The sequence below is a fragment of the Megalobrama amblycephala genome, linkage group LG17 (genome assembly GCF_018812025.1).
Source record: "Megalobrama amblycephala isolate DHTTF-2021 linkage group LG17, ASM1881202v1, whole genome shotgun sequence".
In the NCBI taxonomy this organism is placed as follows: domain Eukaryota; kingdom Metazoa; phylum Chordata; class Actinopteri; order Cypriniformes; family Xenocyprididae; genus Megalobrama; species Megalobrama amblycephala.
The window spans coordinates 6,910,563-6,924,837 of NC_063060.1; the positions used below are offsets into that span (position 1 = coordinate 6,910,563).

General features: G+C 33.4%; 1 protein-coding gene across 3 annotated transcripts in view; it reads right to left on the bottom strand.

Moving 5' to 3' along the window:
- hecw1b (HECT, C2 and WW domain containing E3 ubiquitin protein ligase 1b) overlaps window positions 1-14,275 on the bottom strand; it is a 50,786-nt gene continuing 36,511 nt past the window's right edge. For all 3 annotated transcript variants that reach the window (XM_048162281.1, XM_048162280.1, XM_048162282.1), the window contains 12 exons: window positions 9,412-9,508; window positions 9,234-9,317; window positions 8,999-9,105; window positions 7,389-7,503; window positions 4,758-4,871; window positions 4,528-4,680; window positions 4,236-4,334; window positions 3,246-3,375; window positions 2,616-2,762; window positions 2,427-2,541; window positions 1,907-2,105; window positions 1-731 (listed from right to left, as the gene is read on the bottom strand). In XM_048162281.1, coding sequence (XP_048018238.1) covers window positions 620-731; window positions 1,907-2,105; window positions 2,427-2,541; window positions 2,616-2,762; window positions 3,246-3,375; window positions 4,236-4,334; window positions 4,528-4,680; window positions 4,758-4,871; window positions 7,389-7,503; window positions 8,999-9,105; window positions 9,234-9,317; window positions 9,412-9,508 — 1,472 coding nt within the window. In that variant the 3' untranslated portion in view covers window positions 1-619. The remainder of the gene's footprint in view (window positions 732-1,906; window positions 2,106-2,426; window positions 2,542-2,615; window positions 2,763-3,245; window positions 3,376-4,235; window positions 4,335-4,527; window positions 4,681-4,757; window positions 4,872-7,388; window positions 7,504-8,998; window positions 9,106-9,233; window positions 9,318-9,411; window positions 9,509-14,275) is intronic.

The window sequence follows — 14,275 nt, forward strand, 5'->3', positions numbered from 1 at the left end:
TCAACACTAGAAATTCATTCGAACATTACAGACAAGACATAAAACAGCATGAAGCCTTGAACATCCTTGAACATTGTTGACGCTGTAATGATTTTAATATTAAAATGTATTGATTAATAAACGAATACATCAAAAGTGTCAAATCAAGGTTTAGACTTGCCGTTTCCTCCTAGTCCATCTGTGACTCCTGCAAAGTGACATGACATGATGTCACTTCCTGTGATAATGCCGTGTTGGGTGAGAGGTGAACTCATCACTAGTGCACACATTTACAGTAATTACGGCACCTCAGTCAGTCAGATATATTTTTACCGTGAGCGTATTTGGTTTTAACTTTACAATTCTTGTCAATGTCAAAATGCACCAAAGGAAAATGAGTGTTTGCGGTGAAATGATTGTGTGCGAACTGAGAGTGACTCCAGCGGAGGTCAAGGCCCTGAGTGTTAAAGCAGGTTGAAGGCTTCTCTTTCACTATTGCATACCCGTTACACACTGTACACCCGCGCAGGTGACTGATGCATGCAGTGGCGTCCTGAACAAACCAAAGAAACGAACACAGGACATGATCCACACTAGTAGATAATTACATAGTGTGTACATGGAAAGTCATGTGAAGTCCTCACTCAAGGCCAAAAGTGCTGGTCTCTTCCACGGCGATCAGCATTTTCTCGTACAACATCGTGTAGGATGGATACGGCGGAAGATCCAGACGATTAAAGCATGTGTGTGCCCTGAGAAACCAGACATGACATATCATCCATCAGCCTGACTGAAAACACGTTTCTGTCATCCAGTCTCAAATTGATTGGTTTTCAGTGAAGCGGCAGTGGATTCCAGAATCCACCCCCCTTCAAGTTATTAATTAACATCAGTCTCTACAATCACAGCCAATCTGTTTTTGTTTTGTTTTTTTTAGGTCTGGTCATGTTTTTAACATTGGTGACACTGATGAAAAAACAAAATCAAGGTATTATTATTATTATTATTAATATTATTAAATACACTTCATTTGTAATTATACTATTACTTAGTGATAATTCTAAATTATTTATATTATTGATGTTCATGTTAAATTAATTATTTTATTAAAATGGTTCATTTTTAATTAAATTATTAATTAATGTTAATCTTTTTCAGTTATTTATATTATTAAATACTGTTAATTTTATTCTAGTTTACTTTTCATGTTAATTTTATTTTCATTTTTAGGAATTTCATTATGTGCTTTTTTAAATATTACTATTTAGGTTTAATTTATTTTGTTATCTTAGTTTTAGCTGTAGCTTTTATTTATTTCCAGGTAATAATTTTAGTGCTTTAACTTATTTCAGTTTATTGCCAATGCAACAATTCTAGTAATTTAAAATTTACATTTAATAATATAAATAATTTCAAATTAACATTATTTAATAATATAATTAAAAAAATATATATTTTAAAATTTAAAACATTTTCTAATTTTCATTCAAAGTTTTTAAATGAATATTTATATTTTATTTCAGCTTTATTTAAATTAACAAGACATTGACAAATTGAAAAAGCTTCATTCATTTGTCAGTCAAACCCTTTCATATTAAAAGAATTTTACACAGAATTTCTAGACTATTTTAAATTTCTATTTTACAAGTCGGTGAGGTATATAATTTTGTTAATGATCCATATCTACGTCACTCAGAAATAAAATGGAAGTAAACTGGTTGACTTTATCACTGCTGAAGAAACTAAGGAGAATACATTTAAAGATTAATCAAATGCTTACAGTTGTCAGGCGAAAGATTTTTATTACATCTCTATCTTTCACTGTTTCATTATTGATATTTGCACCTTTGAATTCATGTAAAACCTTTCGCATACCAGCTCAAATCAAAGTCAGATTTGTGAAAGTCGAAAGAGTGTGTCACTATACCTCGGGAGCGATGTGATCTTGCCCCACTTCTCGATGCAGAAGCGTCGTAGGCCGTTGCTCCCGCGCAGGGCGGTAAAGCCCTCGTACGGCACGCTGGAGGTGCCCGTCACAAACTGCAGCAGACGCAGTCTCTGTTCGTTATTGAAGCGCTCCACCGCACCCCAGAACCACCGGATGACGATGTGCCCATCGTGATAACCTGACAGCGAGGAGACGGAGAGTTCAAAATATACACAACCTTCTTACAACTCGAATTTAACATTTCACTTCTCCCATAGAAGCTGCTCTGACTGCACTGAGAAACATCAACCTGCTTCTATATAGACACTGTAGGAAAATTAGAAATAAATAAAATATAATACATAATGAATACAAGGTCTTGAAGTGACAATACAATATAGTGAGAAAAGAATCCGGACATATATTGATATCTTTCAACACATTTGGATTTGATCGGCACAGCCCTAATATCAAGATTTATGTTGTGTATTTGTGTCCATGTATTTGTGTGTGTTCTGACCTCCTCTGTACTCTGTGTTGTTTCTCCAGTCGTTTAAATCAATTTCTGCTGTTCCTGCAATAACCAGCTCCAGCTCTCTGGCATCAAACACAGAAACCAGACGAGAGTCCACCACCTAAACACACACACAGGTCAGAGGTTAAATGGTGGCCACATGGACAGGCAGAGAGTAATTCAGATCATGCTTACCTCGTAAAAGCCTCGGACCAGAGCCTGAGTCTGCTGGACAACGCCTCGCTCCACCCTCCACTTCACCATCCGATCAATATATTCCTTCTTGTTTTTCTCTGTCACCTGCATGTTTGTCCCGCCGGACTTCAGCTCCCGCTCTGTTACCTGACACACACACACACACACACACACACATCCAATCTCAGCAAATCTCAGATATTTCCTGTCATTGCCACTGTAACGATAGACAAAACATGACAAAAACTTGTAGCTCAGCAACCGAAAGTGGCTCATACGCACACCGTCATTCATCTTGAAATCATATGATTCGTTTTGCGTCTTCCAATTGGTTTTTGTGTGAACTTAAAGGCTTTTGCTGACAAAGGGAATTGGCGTTTAGTGGTTTCTGCCAACGAACCGGTATTTCTAAATGGGCTGACGCTGGGATTTAGCGGATTCGAAGCAGAAGTATTTGATGAACGTATACTAGTATTCGCTCAATATCATCTCATTTTTGACGGCGGTGGCGTTTAGCGGCTTTTGCATCTGAACTCTTCATATATAACTTACCCATTTTTGTATTTGTATTCATTTTAAGATTAAAAAGGGAAACCAAACATTTTAATAATGTTTCAGGGTTTCTCCCACCTGGCCGAACACTTCCTCATTGACAGTGAAGGTGAGATCCAGCACATCTGTGATGTCATTTTCCTTCATCCACTGTAAGCTCTGGTGGAACTCCTCATCCAGATACTCCAGATCACTGAGATCTGTGGCTCTGTAACAATGAACAAGAGCTTTTACAGTTCAGGATTACAGGACATTCTGATAAGTGCTAGACCGATATATTTGTCGGGCCAACTATTTCACTGATATTTGAAATTATTTTGACATTACTGTGGCTGCTTGATCAAATAACATATGTGTTAGCTTTCCATTGTGTTGGTTTAAAATGTATTTTCTGTGAATTTTAAATGTGGAAAAAATAAATATTCACTTAAACTATTTTAATTAATTTTAATTAACTAATTTATTCATTGTTAAATTGCATTAGAGTGAATTAAAATACATTTTTGAGATTGCTGTCATTAACCCTTTAATTTACTGCAATTAACCGTCAATCAAATAAATCTAGATATCTGCTTCCTATTGGCTATCAAAAATATTCAGCCACTAATTCAGAAGCAAATTTAAACTACCATTCAAAAGTTTGTAAGTCAGTAAGATTTTGTTGTTTTTGAAATAAATAAATATTTATCTCCAGCAAGGATGCATTAAATTGATCAAAAGTGACAGTAAAGACATTATGTTACTTTCTGTTCTTTTGAACTTTCTATTTATAAAAGAATCCTGCAAAAAATGTATAATGGATTTCACAAAAATTTTAAGCATATTTATCAAAGTTATCAACATTGAAATCTTTCTTCATCAGCAAATCAGTTTATTAGTATGATTTCTGAAGGATCATGTGACACTGAAAGCTGGAGTAACGCCTGCTGAAAATTCACAAATCAATTTTTAATAAAGACGTTTATATACAATACACAGGACATTCACAATTTATGTAATTTTTTTGTCAACTTCGAACTCTACATGTAGATTTAATTTAATGCATGAAATGCCTTCTGGTCCACTCACAGTCTGAGGAGAGCTTTATAAAATGGGCGGGTGAAGAAGGCGTCCAACAAATACTGATGAATCAATGCCAAGCCGAGAATTCGACCACTGAAACGGAACCTGAAAACACACGTCACATCATGCGGTCCATGAACGAAGCTCAAAAACAGACATTCTGGCAAAAACAACAGCAGCAGTCTGTGAGAGCAGCCAATGACATAATAATTTATTTCTCTGTCAATGGCAATTCAGTATGCTTTCTCATACCACACAGGAAGTGGAATTCCTTGGGAGGAAGTGGAAAGAACCTTACCATTCCAAATGGTTTTCCACAAAAGCAGACATGGGGCTGATTTGGACAGTGTATGTGTCGTTAGCGGAGTATTCAAACAGGCCATAGTAAGGGTTAAACAGCTCCTGAGACAGCAGGAAGAAAAACTCTCGTGATGGTCCGCTGTAGTCCAGTCTGGAAAGAAGAGCAGAATTCAGATATAACTGGTACACATGATTTTTACTTAAACACTAACTATTCAAGAGCCTCACCCTTCTTCTCCGACAAAGGTGATGTACAGCTTGTTTCTCTGGAGCTCTTTACGGGAGTAGGCCATGACCTGGTTAAACGTCCCTTCTAACAGATGATCTCTTCTGACAATCAATCTAAAAAAAAAAAAAAAGATGAAATGAGAAGACATTTATCTTGCTGATACCACTTTTATGGCCTACACTGACTTTAAATATTATATGTAGCATATTTAAACACACAAAATATTGGGTCAGTAAGGGGTTTTTTTTTATATAAAGAAATGAATACTTATACTCAGCATGGATGCATTAAATTGATAAAATATGACAGAAATAAATTACATTTTAAAATATATTAAAATAGAATTTAATAATTATTATAATTATAATAATATATATAATTATAATAATTATAATTTAATAATATTTTAAATTATAATAGTATTTCACAATATTACTGTTTTTACTGTAGTTTTAATTAAATAAATGCAGCATTAGTGAGCAGAATATATATATATATATATATATATATATACACACACACACACACACACACACACACACACACACACACACACACACACACACACACACTACCGTTCAAAAGTTTGTAAGTTTGGGATCGGTAAGATTTTTAATATTTTTAAAAGAAGTTTTGTCTGCTCACCAAGATTGCATTTATTTAATTAAAAATAAATACAGTAAAAACAGTAATATTGTGAAATATTATTACAATTTAAAATAACTGTTTTCTATTGGAATATAATATAAAATGTAATTTATTCTTGTGTTGGCAAAGCTGAATTTTCAGCATTCAGCATTTCAGCATTTCTGAATTTTCAGCATTTCTCCAGTCTTCAGTGTCACATGATCCTTCAGAAATCATTTTAATACGATGATTTGCTGCTCAAGAAACATTTATTATTATTATCAATGATGAAAACAGTTGTATACTTTTTTTTCAGGATTCCTTGATGAATAGAAAGTTCAAAAGAACAGCATTTATCTGAAATGCAAAGCTTCTGTAGCATTATACACTACCTTACACTACTTTATTTTTATTTTTTTGAGAAAACTTTAAAGAAATTAATATTTTTTTTCAGCAAGGATGCATTAAATCGATCAAAAGTGGCAGTAAAGACTTTTATAATGTTACAAAAGATTAGATTTCAGATAAACACTGTTCTTTTGAACTTTCTATTAATCAAATAATCCTGAAAGAAAATATTGTACACAAATATTTTGTACAATTGTACACATTAAATGTTTCTTGAGCAGCAGATCAGCATATTAGAATGATTTCTGAAGGATCATGTGACACTGAAGACTGGAGTAATGATGCTGAAAATTCAGCTTTGCCATCACAGGAATAAATTACTTTGTGAAATATATTCAAATAGAAAACAGTTATTTTAAATTGTAATAATATTTCACAATATTACTGTTTCTACTGTATTTTTAATTAAATAAATGTAGCCTTGGTGAGCAGACGAAACTTCTTTTAAAAACATTAAAAGTCTTAGTGGTTCCAAACCTTTGGATTGTACTGTATATATATATATATATATATACACACACACACACACACACACACACACACACACACACACACACACACACACACACACACACTACCGTTCAAAAGTTTGGGATCGGTAAGATTTTTTATATTTTTAAAAGAAGTTTTGTCTGCTCACCAAGATTGCATTTATTTAATTAAAAATACAGTAAAAACAGTAATATTGTGAAATATTATTACAATTTAAAATAACTGTATTCTATTGGAATATAACATAAAATGTAATTTATTTCTGTGTTGAAAAAGCTGAATTTACAGCATCATTTCTCCAGTCTTCAGTGTCACATGATCATTCAGAAATCATTCTAATATGATGATTTGCTGCTCAAGAAACATTTATTATTATTATCAATGTGAAAAACAGTTGTATACTTTTTTTTTTTTCAGGATTCCTTGATGAATAGAAAGTTAAAAAAAACAGCATTTATCTGAAATACAAAGCTTTTGTAACATTATACACTACCGTTCAAAAGTTTGGGGTCAGTAAGAATTTTTATTTTTATTTTTTTTGAGAAGAATTTAAAGAAATTAATATTTTTTTTCAGCAAGGATGCATTAAATTGATCAAAACTGACAGTAAAGACATTTAAAATGTAACAAAAGATTAGATTTCAGATAAACACTGTTCTTTTGAACTTTCTATTCATCAAAGAATCCTGAAAAAAAAATATTGTACACAAATATTTTGCACATCTGTACACAATAAATGTTTCCTGAGCAGCAAATCATCATATTAGAATGATTTCTGAAGGATCATGTGACACTGAAGACTGGAGTAATGATGCTGAAAATTCAGCTTTGCCAACACAAGAATAAATTACATTTTCAAATATTTTCAAATAGAAAATTGTAATAATATTTCACAATATTACTGATTTTACTGTATTTTTAATTAAATAAATGCACCCTTGGTGACCAGACGAAACTTCTTTTAAAGACATTAAAAATCTTACCGATCCCAAACTTTTGAACGATAGTGTATATATATATATATATATATATATATATATATATATATATATATATATATATATATATATATATATATATATAAATTGTGAGTGTTAACGCACTTGATTTTCCCAGGTCCTTGCCCGTAGCCTTTTGCCTCAAGCTTCCTGTAGAAGTTGCGCAGTTTGGCTTCAAAGTCTCTGCGGTAGGGCGCTGGTGCCCGAGCCCTCTGAGTCCCTAAAGAAAAGACATTCAAACCATCACCACAGATGTGAACTCCAGCTTACATCAAATATCAATCATCAGGGAATGACTGACAAGGATCAACAGGCCATAAAACAACTCAAAAGGAAAGAGAAGTTTGTTCACCTCAAGAACAAACACACTAATGGGTAATATGATTTATCCTTTTGTAATGTCAAAAGATATATTTCAGGACAAGGATCTTTGATAATGTACCATACAGTACAGTTTTATCCTTGATCATTTTTTGTCTGGTTTTTGAGAGTGTCCAAACATGCACATCGGTCAAGTTTCACAAAATGAAAGAATACAAAACAAGACCACTTTATGGACAGAATAAGGAAACTCTGTGGATAAAGGTTTGAATATTCACACAAAACAGGCTTAGGGTCTGTAAAATGTCCACAAAGAGGGGCAGCTGGGTGGGGACAGTATTTAAGGCTTGAGAGCAGCTGACCTGGAGAGCCCTCCCCAGACAGACAGCAGGCTGGAACGAGAGGAGTTCGCTCAAGGAAGCCTTTATCAGAGCAGATCAGAGTGTGTGTGAATCAACTATCACTTTCCTTGCAAACTTGAAGATTTTAATGTAAATAAATCACTTTAAGTAAGCCCAGTTATTATCGCTTGTATCAGCCTGAATGGGGTCATTTTGCGATAACAACCGGCTGGATGTACATTATCCCGCTTATTACAAGGCTACTTGCCACATAAGTAAATAATTAGACACAAAATATTGATTTGAGTTGAAACGTTTAATAACGTAAAGCTTCCACAAAGAAAAACAGTTCCTAGCAAGCAGCTTTGAGCCTAGATGAAAAAAAAAAGACTGACATTTCAGGAATAATGTGTAATAGTACTACTTATTTTTATTATTTATGTGGTGAAAAGCTAAGAAAAATAATGATGGGGACATAGAAATTTTGATTTGAGAAGACCCGTTTTAAAATTTTACCTGTTTGTTATCTTATAATACATTACAGTGTATAAAATAATCATTCGAGCAACCAGACGAACACTTAAAATATTACTACAGGGCTACTATTAATACTGAAGTCATCCGGTTTCATTTTATAGTAAATAGAGTCGATAACTGATGGCATCAGCATCCACCCATGGCGTGATATGAGAGAAAGACGTGCTGGCCTCAAAAACCCAGATAAGCAATCATTATACAACGTTGCTTTTAACAACATACCTTATCGACTAACCTCAGAATTCTGAAAAAACTGAGAAAGCTGACCAATCAAAATCAAGCATTTCAAAGAGCTCTGTAATAACTGGTGTTAATATCCATCTCAGATCCTATCCCAGTGCTAAAAACTAATGTATATGGGCTAATATGTCTTGATTCGAACATTTCAGAAGGATGTCAACAGCAAGTGCAAATGATGCCTGAATTGGGAATTATTATATCAAGTTTACTTCTAAATAATGTAATGTAATATGCAGACCGTCTGAGGCCTGTGGTTAAAGCTCTCAGCCGACTCACCTGGAGAGTTCTGGGGAGAAGAACCAGGGGAGCAGCGTGGAGAGAAGTTGAAACCGGGGTGAAATGAAGCGAGAGGAACGTAAGACATGATGTCCTCCTCAAACAAACTGAAAAGCAAAGCAAAACACATTCTGAAGAAAGCACCTGTGAACGAATCTAAATTACAAATGCACACCCTTGTGCCGCCCAGGAAATCGGTGCATTACATTTTTTTTATGCAGCCAGCCTGCTTTACCTTAACAGCATAACCAAGTCAGCATCACACGACAGTTTCTCAAGTCTCTGTGTGCCTTCGGTTCGGATGTGATGCACCTTTTCCCTTAAAACACGAACACAGCAGAAAAACTGAGAACTGTTTGGAAGTGCTAATGATGCATTTCATTACAATAGCAGAGGAAGGCAGAGGGTCATACTTAAGTGAGTGATTTCTCGCCAGGCTCGGCTGTCGCTCCTGTAGCACCTCAAAAATGTTTGGTTGCCGTAAAAACGCTACAATCTTATCATTGTATGCTGGGAAGAGAAGGAAAATCATTCATATCAACTCAACAATATACACTGAATATTTATGATATACAGAGATTCTTTTGATGGTTATATAAAAATAGGCAACATCATGAACATTGTGATCTTAACGTCTTTGTTTTTGCAAAGTGAAACAGGAATAGTTTCACACTCCTTCCTTGTCTCAGATTTTTAAACTTAAAAATTTAAACTTTTAAAAATAAAAATTGTTAAAACTTAAACATTAAAATGACCACAGACTGGCAAAATCCGATTCATTTCTGCAAACCAATATTTAAAATGAATCGGTCCAAAACACCATTTTAGCCACTGATTCATCACTCAAATGTGTTTACTAAAGTCCCTAAATGTTTTTATAAAAAAGTGCTGTTTATAGCTATGTTATAGTATTGTTATAGTAGTACATTAAAGGTGCTACAGAGGATCTTTTCGTCGACTGAGAAACCAAAGACTGTTAGTGAGTTTTTGAAATGAGCGCATGCGTAAGAACAACCCCCCTCCTTCACAACTCATTTCGAGGGAACGCCTCCCAAAATTAGTGCATGAGTATTGGATGCATACGCTGTATCGTGTTAGTGGATTCATTATGTCGGACTCACCGCAGGTAACTCATAATCTGCAGTTGTTACTCCTGTCTCCTGACAAAAACATTACATGCGGCGCCTGTGGAGTGTGGAAAGTTACTGGAGAGCGCAGCCGCGCACGTCTCTCACAAGGAACGTCATGGCAGTGATTGACAAGCCAGAGGGCCAATCCGCGCACGTCTCTCACAAGGAATGTAATGGCAGTGATTGACAAGCCAGAGGGCCAATCGTTTACGCGATGATCGCGTAAACGATTGGCTGATGTTTTTAAGGCCCTACCTCGTGCACAGATGATGTATATTAATATTATTCCTTTCAGTGCACCTAATAAATAGTCTTTTATCAGTTAGTAAAGACAGTTTCAAGTAATATTGCAAAAATTTATAAAACAAAACATCCTCTGTAACACCTTTAAAAATAAAATGATTAAATATTGCGTCCTGAGATTTACTGAAAACATAAATCATTAACTAGAATTTTACTCTGTTTTACATTAAACATTGGCATTAAACATTTAAAATCTACTTGGCAACAGTGACTTTTTGCCTCAAATTATATAATTAATTTTATTTACATAATTTTATAAAATGTAACAAATACATAAAAGTAAAGTTATTTAATATGATGAAACAGAAAGAAAATAAATACCATATAAAATAAATAATACCATTAAAAAGTTTGGGGTCAGTGAGATATTGTAATATTTTTGAAAGAAGTCTCTTTTGCTCACCAAGGCTGCATTTATTTAATAAAAAATACAGTAAAAACTGCATTAATATGACATATTATTACAATTTAAAATAAGCTTTCTATTTTAATATATCTTAAAATGTAATTTATTCCTGTGATCAAAACAGCATCATTACTCCAGTCTTCAGTGTCACATGATTTTTCAGAAATCATTCTAATATGCTGATCTGCTGCTCAGGAAACATTTCTTACTGTAAACATTTTTGAAAATGGTTGTGCTCCTTCATATTTTGTGAAAACTGTGATACATTTTTTTATGTTCACTTTTGATCAATTTAATCATCCTGGCTGAAGACAAGTATTAATTCCTTTAAAAAAAAATCTTACTATCCCAAAGTTTTAAACAAAAGTGTATACCCTAGTAAAAAAGTAATATATTTAAAATGTATAGTTCAAATTTATTAACATATTTACTGACATATCGCTTGAGACTTACTGATATAAAAATTATAATTTTTATTTTAAAACTTAATTTGGAGTACTACTTGTGCACAATGCACATTTCTTAATACTAAGCCTAAAATGTGTTTTAATGTCAACATTGATAAGGATTGATGAGCATTCACATTCGTCACAGAATGCTGTTAAACCACTGATAAACCAGAGATCAAACAGTGCTGATGTGGTAACTGTCTGATCTGATACCTGTGGTTTAACAGAGAATTCTACGTCAAATGTGAATGCTTCTCACAAGATTTCACAACGATGTTATTAATTCTGCTATGAATTCAAGCACTTTCTTCCCAGTGTTGTGTAATCAGGAAACCATGAGAAACACTGTGCCATGAACTCTTCATGTAGGCTAAGAGTAACGTAGTAGCACTAACAGAAATAACTTGTGGCAGAAATGGTCTCGACAGAAATGTTGCAGAGGAGCACTTATTGGCTTATTAGCCATTTCCATGTATATGTTTTTAATATTTATTCAAAATAATAATAAAATAAAAGTTAATATTATCTGCATCTCAACTCAAGCTCAGTGCATTTCTGTCAGCCCTCACAGCGCTGCCAAATCAGGGGCTGGTGCCACCTTAGAACTTAATGGCACCGGTGCTACTGCCCTCTGGAGCCCTGTAATGATTCTTAAGGTCAGAAAAGTAATAATGTTAAAAAGAATGTTGTCTGTGGTATATTTTCTCTGCAAAACAACAAGAAATGCTGTAAATGTTGCCGCAAATTTTGACAAAAGCCGCCGCAAAATCCTGGAAGTACTGACAAGTGAGTTCCACTTTAGCACAATCAAATATACATATACTATTAATACTATCTTTAGTTGGACCTCAGCACTACTTCTATGGAAGTAAAATAATGCCATATGTTTTTGAAACAAAAAGCGTTACAAAAAAATTAAAAAAAATATGCATTACATTAACCGTGCTTGTATTTTAATGCATTGTATTTTTAGAGCTTGCATTTTTATGGGCTGAAATTCAACATGGTTGTATATTTAAGCTGTGAATATTTCAATTGAAAACATTTCACATATATTTTCATTGTTAAAAATTCAATAATCCATATTCATCTTTCAGATTTCACTTCCAAAATATTCATTTTGTTTAAAAATACAACCTGTAATATTCAGCAGGCAATTTTCGGTCCATTTTACTGCAGCACAGCGCCGCGATATAAAGTTAAGGAAAGTTATGTGTCTACTTCAGATTTAACATTTGAATTGTACATCAGCATCGGGGAATAACGTTATAATCTCGTTCACTGGAGAGAAAGCTGCTTACATGTAGGCTACACAGGGAAAGTAACAGTGAAGACATTGAATTAAATGTAAACACAACTTTTGTGTCTTTATCAGCTTTTCTGCATATATACTGGCCCTGATAATCATCACACTTGCACTTACCGCTTGCTCCGTTAATGTAAATCCGTTTTAATGAATGAATAACTGTTGCTCTTGTCTTCGTCAACACGCGCTTGCACCACCTTCTGGTGAGGTCGACTAACAGCAGATGGAGATTATGTTCGGTACTCTACTGCTATTCCTGCAGTTCTCAGATGTGAAATGTTGAAATTTGAACCACTGAATTTGTGGACTCGAAATAAAATGGACCGAAAATTGCCTGCTTAATATTATAGGTTGTATTTTTAAACAGAATGAATATTTTGGAAGTGAAATCTGAAAGGTGAATATGGATTATTGCATTTTTAACAAAGAAAATGTTTGTGAAATGTTTTGAATTGAAATATTCACAGCTTAAATATACAACCATGTTGAATTTCAGCCACTAAAAATGCAAGCCCTAAAAATACAATGCATTAAAATGCAATGCAATGCATATTTTTTTTCAAGTAGTGCAATTCAACAAGCTTTTTATTTCAAAAACATACGGCATTAGTTTACTTCCATATGCTTCCACACATTTAAAGTACATCAAGTACAAAATTAGAAAATTAGCAGATTTGAAGTATACCAGTTCAGTATACCAAAAGTTCAATTGCAGGATATTTTTATTAAGTACATAAAAATGTAAATGTATTAGCAGAGATGGGCGTAAATACATGGAAATGTATTTAAAATACAAATACAAAATACTGTGTGGAAAAATGTATTTAAATACAAATACAAAATACTGTGTGGGAAAATGTATTTAAATACAAATACAGTATTTTGTATTTTGAAAATACACAAAATACATGTGAAATTGAAGATTCAGTGCAGGTCCCTATTAGGCTGAAATCTATCTGGGCCTATTCTGAATGCCAAAAAGCATTTAGATGTGTGCAACTACTTAGAAACTTTCGTTTTAATTTTATATACCTCTTCCCTTCCCCTGCCCTGTAGGAAATAAAAAAAAAAAAAAAAAAAAAAAAACTAATTTTTAACTTTTATTATGTTTTATTACCATCATTAAAAGCCAATGTGACAATGTGTAATTTGTTAAGCTAATTATAAATAGTCACAGTGAATTAAGAAACTACATAGGCCTACTGACTTTTAATTCCTTACCTAATTTCTGCACTCTCTGTCATTCTCTCTCTATCATTCTCTCTCTCTCTCTTTCTTAAGTGCTTGCTTCCTGGCTGGTAATTACAAATAAACTTATGTAGTGCAAAATAGCAGCCATTTATATACTTACTTCTGACAAGGTTACAATGTAGTCTATTACTTATGGTGAACACTACTAAAAAACTGTAAAACTGTGGGAACCTTTTCTGCTATATAGCAAAGAATAGGGATGGGTGATATGACCAAAATCTTAATTTTAACTCACAGTAACAATATATGGCATGGTTTCACAATTATCAATATCAGTTTTGATACCACAGCAAAAACTGAATTTCAAACTCTTTTGATGCTTTTTTTTATGCAAGTAGTATAGTAACTTTTATATTTATTTAATGTAAAGTTTATTTGTTTCTATATACATAATTAGAAAATATAAAGTTTATCTAAAATTAAAAAAATAAT